The sequence below is a fragment of the Camellia sinensis genome, chromosome 10 (assembly GCF_055761805.1).
Source record: "Camellia sinensis isolate YWXY chromosome 10, ASM5576180v1, whole genome shotgun sequence".
Taxonomy (NCBI): domain Eukaryota; kingdom Viridiplantae; phylum Streptophyta; class Magnoliopsida; order Ericales; family Theaceae; genus Camellia; species Camellia sinensis.
Window position 1 is genome coordinate 183,955,256 of NC_138970.1, and position 10,869 is coordinate 183,966,124.

The 10,869-nt window shown below is 32.2% G+C and overlaps 1 protein-coding gene across 4 annotated transcripts; it reads left to right on the forward strand.

The window, feature by feature from the left end:
* Positions 1–1,393: 1,393 nt before the first annotated feature.
* Positions 1,394–7,014, forward strand: LOC114321911 (uncharacterized). Of its 4 annotated transcripts, none has more exons than XM_082893104.1 (8): positions 1,395–1,720; positions 1,814–1,926; positions 2,013–2,121; positions 2,232–2,296; positions 3,698–3,789; positions 4,030–4,101; positions 5,865–5,916; positions 6,455–7,014. In XM_082893104.1, the coding sequence occupies exons 1-7, from the start codon at positions 1,654–1,656 to the stop codon at positions 5,908–5,910; spliced, it is 564 nt and encodes a 187-aa protein (XP_082749230.1). In that variant the 5' UTR covers positions 1,395–1,653; the 3' UTR covers positions 5,911–5,916; positions 6,455–7,014. The 4 variants fall into 4 exon arrangements, 2 of the variants coding, with proteins under 2 accessions (XP_082749234.1, XP_082749230.1); XR_014343040.1 differs by having other exon boundaries at positions 1,397–1,720; positions 5,865–6,002; XR_014343041.1 differs by having other exon boundaries at positions 1,397–1,720; positions 5,865–5,980.
* Positions 7,015–10,869: the final 3,855 nt, after the last annotated feature.

Here is a 10,869-nt window from a genome sequence, read left to right on the forward strand (position 1 = left end):
GGCGACTAAAAAAACACGGGTTGAGCTGGCTCAAAAAAAAAATTTTAAAATTTTTTCCTTCTTTTTTTTTTAATTTCCTTTCTTTCTTTTCTTTCTTATTTTATATATATATATATATATAATATAAGAATATAATAATATAAAATTTTAAAATATATTATAATATTTTTCAGTAAAAAAAATATTAGGACAAATATTTAAGATAATTTAATATTTTTAATATTTTTAATTTATAATTTTAGGACAAATATTAGGACAAATTTTCAAGAGTAATAAAATCAAATAAATTTTTCAAAAAAAAATCTCAAAATTTTGTTTAGTTACCTACTTTTCAAAATCACTCTCTCTCTCATACACATCAAATCAATCATTTTTTTTAAAACTCTCTCTCCAAAACAATTTCTAAAAAAAAAATGTTTTATAGCTTGAAATTTTTTTTCCTTGAATGGCCCGAATTGATGAAATGACGTTGTTTTAGAATTTTTTTTCCCCTCGTTTATATCTGAACACACAGGGGAGAGGGAAAGAGAGAGAGAGAAGAGGAGAGAGAGAGGCGATGGTGATGGCGGGGTGAGGCGACGGTGGTGCGACAGTGATGGCGGGACGGGGCGATGGTGGTGCGACAGTGATGGAGGGGCGGGTGCGATTTCAGACTATGTTTTAAATTTTTTTTTTCTGGCTCTGAAGATGAAGATGATGTGTTGATAATGGTGATGTTGATGAAGATGTTGTTGTTGTTGATGATGATCCAGATCTATGGGTGGGTTTGATTTTTGTGTTTGATTGGGTTTGATTTTTGGGTGGGTGGGTTTGATTTTGATTTTGTGTTCAATTTTGTGGTTGAATCAATTTTGTGGTTGAAGGGAAGTGGGTTTGATTTCAGATCTTCTGCTTCTTCTTCTTATTCTTCTTCTTCTTCTTCTTCTTCCTTTGTTTCAGACTCTTCTTTTTCTTCAGACAAATGAGAAGGAAAAAATAAAAAATATAAAAAAATCCCAAAACGACATCGTTTTGGGATTTCGAAGAATTCGAGCTCTCACGCATTCGAGTTACATAGTGGAGTTGTTCTGAAAAAAGGCAAACCAAACAAATTTTCGTACTTTTTATCTCAAAAACTACTCTGCAAACACAAACCAAAACACCCAAAATCTCTCATTTTCCAAAGGGGGTTAATGTTTTGCTAAGAAAATAAAGTGGAGATGATGTCGTTTGGGAAGAACTCATTTGGGCTCTTTTGGCTCTTTAAGCTACAAAAGACAGAATAAGCTATTTGAACCATAACAGACAAAACATCACATACAACCCGTAATCATTACCCTATTCTCTAACAAAAAAAGTCAAAAAAGCCAAAAAGCCCTTTCCAAACCAAGCTTTTGAGCCCAGGCTCAAATAGCCAAAAAAGTCAAAAAATCAAAAAGCCAACTCAGTTCCCAAACGGAGGCACAATTATTGAAAATATCAAAGGAGGTAAGCGTAATTAAAAAAAAAAAAAAAAAAAAGGCTGGGTAGCCTTACCGCCAACCACCTAAAATCAAAATGAACTTTCCCGCCATGTCAAGCGAGCAACACCCCGCTAATTAAAAAATATATAGTATATCTTCTCCCTTCTCTCTTTCTCTCTCTATAATCTCTGTACTCTATTCCCCATCGCAAATGGAGAGCTCCAAATCGCTGTCATTCTTTCAAGATATCAGATCAAGAGAAGTTAATGGATTCAGAGGTTCCTTTCTCTCTATCTCTGTCCATATATACACAAACACACACAAATCAATCGAATTTACACTTTAATTTGGTTTAGCTTTGCTTTTTTCAGTTCGCAAGAGACCCTATCCTGACAATGATTTGTCAAAATTCACTCAAACCGGAGCTGTGGTTGTCGAACACAACGGCAATCACAGACCTCCAATGGCTCTCTCTTTTTGCAAGGTGAAATTTCATTTATTCCAATTTACATTTATGATTTTTGATGTTCAGAATCAGATTCAAGTTTCGTAACCTAAATTAATCTACAGACAAGTAAGAATTCTCATATTATTGTTGTGACCGACGAGGATGGGTATATTAGCTTATTCAACACTCGATTGAAGTTTTCTTCTTCGTCTACTTTCCAAGAAAATTCAGGCAAGATCAATTCATAGAAATTTGTTGAAGGGTTTTAATTTGTAGTTTTTTGTAGGGGATTATTATATATTTTTTCAAGGCGTACTGAAATCTGTACCACTAATTTGCAGAAAAAGCTAGGGTTAACGAATGGGTTGCTCATGAAAATGCCATATTCGATGTATGCTGGATCAAGGTATTTCATGATTTCCAGTTTTTGCGAGTGGATTACTGTTTTTAATTGTGCATTAAATACTTGAAATGGGGATGCTCTGTTCAATATTCATCTTAGTCTTAAATGTGCTGATCCATGCATTTATATTTCTTGGGCATTAAGTTTTCAATCTGATATTGGCATGGTTATTGTCAAAATATATTTTTTGATGCTTCTAGGACCATCCAAAGCACTGGTTTGGATGCTATGCTTCTAAGTTTGTCACTATACCCTTATCTTATATTCTATTCTCCACGTCACTGGTATTTTAAAATTTTACTGGGATAGCCTGAATGAGATTTATTTCTCAGAGTTGATTAGAATGCTATGAATAAATGGTGGGAATCAATAGCGAAGATACAAAAAAAAACCTATGTTGAATAGTCTTGCTCCTTTTTGGCCTCCTTTAGTAATTTTCTAACATTAGTTATGGTTTGAATTTGCTCCTCTTTAATGTGCATGTTAAGTCTGTTCTGATTGTTCTCTTAGGAGAAGGAAAAATGTACAGTTTGATTTAGATTTAGTTATTTATTTATTTGTTCTTTCTCAATACAGGGAAGCGACACTAGAATAAATTATGACAATGTTGTTTTCACAGTTTGCCCTAATTTATATGATAATGCTGTTTACACAGGTTTGCCTCACTAATATATATATATATATATATATTTGAACTTTGTAAATAAATTACTTATAAGAATATATGCATGAGTAGCTAAGAGTGTGGAAAGACTAAAATGTGACACATTGGTAGCAGTGTTTGGTCTCTATCTGGTTTACTGAAATGCAGGTAAAGCAGTGTCTGGTTTACCGAAATGATTATAAATAGGAATAGAATATATGAGGCTCGAGCTGTGTCTCTGTGTCTCTATCTCCCTTCATCTATTTCTTTCAATCTTGACAGGCCAGATTTCTTCAAGTTGTTGTTTGTTCACATCTATTATTAAAGTTTGGCAAGTAAGACTCTTGACTCTCTATTATTAAAGTATTGTTATTTCTTCTAATTGGGTCTATGATCCAATATGATTTCAATAGTCATATCAGCATATTGCTTTTATGTAATCTGATATGATTCAGAACTCAGATCATGAGTTATAAAATGTTTTTTTTTATGTGTTTTCTAACCAGGTATGTTAATAACACTCTTATATGTTTAAAGAAAAAATTTCCATTTAAAATGCTTCTAAAAAATAAAAGATGTTCTGGAGACAATATTCTACGAGGTTGATAAGAAGATGGATTTTAGATTGAATATTCTTGTTGGCTGAATTTTGTTCTTTCCTAGGATTTTTTTTCTCTGCTGTTTTAAATCTGTTACAAGTTTGTGTGTCCTAACTCCATTAATTAATTCTGTTCCATTATACTTTTGTCCCTTTTGTCTAGCTTCATGGGAAGGAAGTAGTTGTTGAGTGCAAATTTGATGGTGACCGCATTCAAATCCATAAAAATGGGAAAGATATACAATTCTTCTCAAGGTAGTTGCTGGCCTAGTAGTTTCAAATAATTTTCTGCTCTTTGATATTTTTTGGTTGTTTTTGTCACTTTGATTAATTCTTTTTGTTATCTTTACATTGGAATATTTATATTATATTTCATTGATTGTCTTTGACTTCTTAAATGCTCTATTGTATCTGCATCATCTGAACTGATGTCACCATTGTTAACCCAATAGATTTTAGTTTAATGTAATTCACAATTTTATGTCATTTATGCAGGAACTTTCTTGACCATCCTGAATATGCGCATTCCATGTTGGATGTTATCATGCAAAATATTCTTGTTGACAGGTAATATTTTAACACCAACTTCACACTCAAGAACTTCACACTCAGCAACCATATGATATCTAGTTACCTTTTGTTTCTTAGGATTCTATTAGTCTGGATCATGCAGTGAATACCAATCATATATTTTAACACCAATTTTCTGCTTTTTGTTTCTTATGAATACCAATCATGCCACTGTAGAAGCAACATTTAAAATTGATATCAGTACTTCACAAGGTTACTTCACTTGGCTCTCTATTGATAATTAAACAATCTCCAACCACATCCTGACCCTTGAGGTTTTTAAAGAGGCAGAGTATTAACATATAGTATTTTTGCAGAAGTGCAAATCAATCTTTGCAGTCAAAACAAATAACAAATAACAAATAACAAATAACAAATAACAAATAACAAATAACAAATAACAAATCTTCTACAGCTGATTTGTTCAGTCTCCTATAGTTGAAAACAAATAACAAAGTTCGACACTTCATTTTTGTTTCCAATTTTTTGTTTAATTGGTCATGCTTAATAATTCATTGAGATAAATTTCTTTGTTCAGTGGAGACACTGATGCAGTGGTTCCTGTGACTGCAACTCGATACTCCATTGATGCCTTGAAGCTTCCAACTATTACCAACTATTACAAAGTTAGACAAAGTTTTATTTGGAATTCTATTGGTTGGGGAAGTGTATGTATTCGTCATGAAAATTTAAATTCTATTATATATAAACAATTTAATGATTTATTGGTTGGGCAAGTTTTGTAGACATGCATAGGAGTGACAAACAATTTATTGGTTTTGTATTTTGGATTAGGACTGATTTCATCATGATTCACGACATTAATATATGCGTTGAGGTGAAATTAAAACAAAGTCTTACGAGCTTGTAATATGCTAGTCTTGGCAACACATGATAAAGCTGAACCTGTTAAATGCGTACTCAACTCATTAAAGCTTTTTATTCTATTTACTTCTTGTTGGCTTCATGTACTATTTTTCGCAATTCAGCTGTCTATGCCATCATCTTCGGCCATCATGACCGAGATTAGGTCTAGTCACATTAACAGGCGTACCCTGTTAGAATTCATTCATATTATTCTGTGTGAATGAGTTTGCTTTTCAATTTAAGTTTTAGTATGGCTTACATTTGGCATTTTGGCAGATGATAAAATAACTGTTTTGGAGTCAGAAAAGAGAGCTTGGGAAAGTTCCTCGAATTATGAACATATAGGGGCTTCTTGCATTTCTTTTACGCATATTGTCACCAACCTTTTGATCCTTCAGTAAATAATTGGGATGTGAAGTATTTTTGCTGTATCATGAACTACTTATTTTATTGTTTCCATAAATAACTTTCCTCAATAATTTGTTTGATACCAGTGCAAACCACATTATCTAAGCAACCTTCCCTCCATATTGTTGTCTTACTTTTATTGCCGTTAAATATTTTTCTTTCTGCTGCATTTTTGAACACCAGAAGTTGAAATGAATATGGACCTTTTTATCTTTTTGTTTCTTTACTTATTAGATCTTTGCAATTTATTTATTTATTTATTTTTGAGTGGTTTCTTCCAATTAGGAAATTTTTTTATCATTTGTTGGAGCCTGTAATTGGAAATTTAGTGATATAATTTGACATGATTCGGTGGATACTAAGCTACCAATAGAAACTTGTTACAAAAAAGCTTTGTAAATGGTCTAAGGGTTTTATGTTTTAATTATGGCCAGTCTGTGTAATGTCTGGTGCTTGGTATTGATAATGGTGGATATTCTTCACAGGTGCTTCTCCTTCTTACCAACTGAAGCAAGAATAGCAAGATCATGAGACGAAGTACATAATGGTCCTATATGTGTATTGCCTTTCTGTGTCTCCCAGTACATATCATTCTTCCTATGTTAGTATAAAGAGCCAAAAAGGTGTGAGCATACATTTTTATGAAAATGATTGAGGCCCACAGGTTTTGCTGGCCTAATCAACTTCTATTGTTGAATGGTTGCCTCGTGTCTGACTTTTTCAAAATATTTTTGGAAGTATATCAGTTTAAAGGCATTTGAAAATCTTAATGGCGGAGTTATTTGGTCTGATGCATGTTGAACTCTCAAATGGAGTGATCATTTCTTAGACCATGATTCTTTAAACAAATTTAACATTTAGCATGGAATTGGTTTTTAATAGTGTGACACTAGATTCCACCAACGCAATTTCGGCTTGTCTCTTGAGCATGCCAGTGCCCTAGAACAATACCTGAATGTTTAGAAACATCAATTTTTATCATTCACTTTTTTTTTTCCCATACCATTTTCTTGACTTAATCTTGAATTTGTTTGTAAATATGCTAATCTTTTTCACTCATCAATGTTCCTTTCAGGCCATCCATGGATCTTGCTCTACACTGACCGCACATTAAGGACGCTATCTATAAAGTCGAAATGAAAGAGCCGGTCACCACCACCACCACCTTCCCAGCTACTAGCCACAACTAGACTGGAGGAGCAGAATGACCGTAGGACAGCCTATGATTCTTTTGGTGAGACTACCGATCCAACATCGTTGCCTGGAAGTTTGAGTCGCAAGACTAAAGAGCAAGACGACTCTGGTGCCAGGACGACATCTTGTACTTATGGAAGGACTGAAGAGCAACCTTCCCTCCATATTGTCCTCAATAAAAGTAAGAGAACAATATTGAAGGGTTTTATGGAAGGACTCGAACAATGGGAGCTTATAGTGATGTCAGGACGACATCTTGTACTTATTAGAACTTATTTTTGGATGGTTGGAACTAAAATGTGTAATGGGAGTAGTTGGTTTTTTTTGTATTATGTATGAAATTAAATTATTGACGTTGGATTACACTTGGTTCTTATGGAATTTGTAATAAATATATAATTGGACGTTCAATATTAATTTTTTGGATGGTTGGAGCTAAAATGTGTGCACATTGTTGAATGCTTGATAACATTAGTGTTGATGGATTATATTATTTATACAGGGTACAGGTCGTATTCATAATGGATACAGGTTGTTTAGAAATTTTTTTTTAAAAAAAAAAAAAAAAAACACGTTAAAGCATTTGGCTACCAAATATTTTGGTAGCCAAATACGTAATCAAATGTTTTGGTGACTAATAATTTAGTAGCAAAACATAACCTAAAAAGTTTTGGCGACCAAATAATTAGTAGCTAAAATAATTGAGAATGAGAGAAAGAAACTATTGGCCACTAAATTTTTAGTCACAGAATGTACCTTTTGCCGACTAAATAATGTTTCGTAGCCAAATGTGTACTTTCAGCGACTAATTTTTTAGTAGCTAAAGGTGACACCTTCCCCGACCACAACAACTTAGTAGCCAAAAGGCCTCATTCGGCGACTAAAGTTTTAGTGGCGGAAACATAACATTTGCCGACTAAATATAATTTAGTAGCGAAATGTAGTCACTTTCGGCGACCAAACAAAGTTTAGTCGCCAATACTATCGCCGACAGGGTATAGGCGACGAGTTTGGCGACAAAATATTTTAGTCGCTAAATGGTTTCGGCGACTAAATATTAGACTTTTGGCGACCAATATTTTGGTAGCCAAAAGTGACATTTCTTGTAGTGAGAGGGTTGGATTGTTAATCCAATCTCATAGAATTAGATGTGAAAAGACAATTTTGCTCTTACAATACAAAGACAACAAAGCTAATTTTTATAAAATTGAGAGTGTGTACATAATTTTATAGATTTAATCCTAACAAATTAATATCACCACACTAATATACAAACAAATATATTTTATCATATATCTTCAAACTAATACCACTATATTCTCCACTTAATTTTATCATATTTATAACCTCATCAAATTTAATTGCTAAACAAATCCAACTTAATCTACCAAACAACTGTTATTATTGAGTTGAAGTCAAATGATGATGGTGACATCCTATTCTACCTAAAACGGCAAAATCACCACCTTATTACCAATTAACCTTATTTGTTTTTCAGCAATACTAGGTATCATGAAAAGTCTTTCATGAAAATGGTCATGAAAGATTTGTGACTTTTGAATTACACTTACAATAAAACACTAATCTAAGGATCATAAATTTTTCATGATTCTTTTCATGACAAAATTTTCATGATCTCTAACATTTCTCTTTGTTTTTTTTTTTATAATAACGTCTCTTTTGAAAAGAAGTTATTTTAATAATTTTTTAATTTTTCAATTAAAATATAAGATAAAAAATTAATATATTTGAAATAATTTTTTATGAAAAAATGTACAAAAAGTAGAGAGAATTTTTTTTTTTTTTGATTTTGTGGTATAAATTGTTAATTTTTTAATTTTTTTAATGACTTTTTAACTTTTAAACTAAAACAATAAGTTTCTAAATGAGCCCCATCTCACTAAAATAAAATTAAGTTATTAAACACCCATCTTCATGATCTTTCTCTTCTCACTCAAAATTCAAAAACCATGGGTGCTTTGGTTTAATTTTTGAATCAATTTTTCGAAATTCAAAATTTAAAATTTAAAATTTGGTTAGCTCAATTTTTAAATCAATTTTTAAAAATCTAAAACTTAAAACTTGTTTGGTTTAGGATATTTAAAAACTTATTCCAAAAACCAAAATCCAAAACCCGTTTGGTTTAGGGTTTTCACAAAATCAATTTTGTTTAGTTTTTAAGTATTAACAAAATAATTTTGTATGTTTTAGATGTATATGATATAAATATACTTAAACAATAAATAAAATGTGAAAAACCAAAAATAAATTTGATAAATACATAAGATACGAAAATTGTATTCATTTTTAAACTGGGCCGCTTTTTTTTAAATATTTTTTTATGTGTGTGTATAATTCTCATTATTCAGTATGAAACATTTTAACAGTGATGACTGATGAGCTTGAATATCCTTAGAAAGTGGTGTGAGGGCTTGATTAAAAATTCCTTGAGCCTTCAATCCAATAACCATTTGAATTTGAGCTAAATATCTCTGTCTCCCTCTTTGTCAGACCAAAAGATAATTATGAGTACATATATATGTGATGTTTGCACATAAATAAGATTTTTATTAATTATGATTAAGTTTAAATTATTTACTATTATTATTATATAGAAAAATCTTAGAAGTTAACAGAAGTTAAATTAAGTTTTGAAAATTCAAAAGATAGAAGACAAAAAACAATGTAAGAAGATGAAAGTTATACAAGTGGTTAGATGATGGTTAATAGAAGTTTTTTTTTTCTACATATCTTTGTATAAATAGCCATTGATAGCTTTATTGTAAAGATCACCAATAAATCAACACATGACTTGATTTTCATTTCTTTTCTATCCTAGGAGTAGATCTAATTTACATAGGAATAGTTTAAACTTAAATATGAGTAGTCTATGTACTTTACTTGTAATTTAATTGTTCATTCAATCATTTATATCATCATGTTTCTTCTCTCTTTCTCTTTTTATTATTTGTATTGCTACTATTTTTACTCTAAGGACGCCCTTAAACTTTTAAGGCATAAAATCTCAATATAATTACATGATCATTATGTTGTTTAATGAAATTTTAATTAATATTCTATCCATCTAAAGTAGGGTTGTTCAAAAATCCGTTTAAATCGGTAATCCAGACCGAACCAGACCGAATCTTGCGTTCGGTTTTGGATTAAGAAATATGAGAACCGTAAAAACGGTTTGGTTAATGGATTTTATGAAAAAACCGCGGTTCGAACCGAACCGAACCGAATTTTAAAAGATATATATATATATATAATATCAAGTTTTATTTTTATTAATTGGTTTCTTATAATTTTAATGATATTAGGATGGTATAGATATTTAATGTTGAGTAATGCCTTAATATTATTAGTTTTTATCATGAGTTAAATGTAATTAGTTTGAGTAATTATTTTGCTAATATTAACAATTTATTCTTGTAAATAGAAATTTTTGGAACCGTGAACCAAACCGAAACCGAACCGTTTTTTCGGTTTGGTTCTGGTCCGGTTTTACAAGTGTAATGGTCTGGTCTGATTATCAAAATCACAGAACCGTTAGGATCGGTCTGGTTCTTGAATTTTCTCAGAACCGAAGTAATCCGGACCGTGTACACCCCTAATCTAAACCTAACAAAAATTTTGCTAAGACATGGCCAACCACAGTACTATTGCATGTCAGTGGCTACCCTTCCATTAGGCAATTTAGACAAGGCTTCAAATTTTTTCCTTTTTTGATCTTTGTTGAAGGAAAAAAAAAAAAAAGGCCTTATCTAAACACCTAGAAATATATTTTAAAAAAGAAACTCCTTGTCAAAAGCCTCCATAATAGGAATGGCAACGGGGCGGGGCGGGGCAGGATCGGGGATCATACTCCCCGTCCCCGATGGTAAAATCTTCCCCATCCCCGATCCCCGGCGGGGGACCTATTACCTTTCCCGTCCCCTCCCCCTAACGGGGATCGGGTTTCCCCGACCCCGAAAATTCTCCAGACGAAAAAACAAAAAAATAAAAATAAATAAATAATCAAACCCAAACAGCAACAACAAGAAGTTAACAACAATGATCAACAACATCATCAAACGACATCAACAACATTATCAACATCACAGATTCATAACAACATCATCGACATCATAGATTCACAAAGAGGGAGACATATCTGAATAAAAGACAGATCTAAGTAGAGAGAGAGAGAGAGAGAGAGAGAGAGAGAGAGAGAGTGAGTGTCGTGGCAAAGGGAACAAACACCGAAGAAGGAGGAGGTGGCGCTCAGCGACGGCGATGGCGACGATGTTCGAT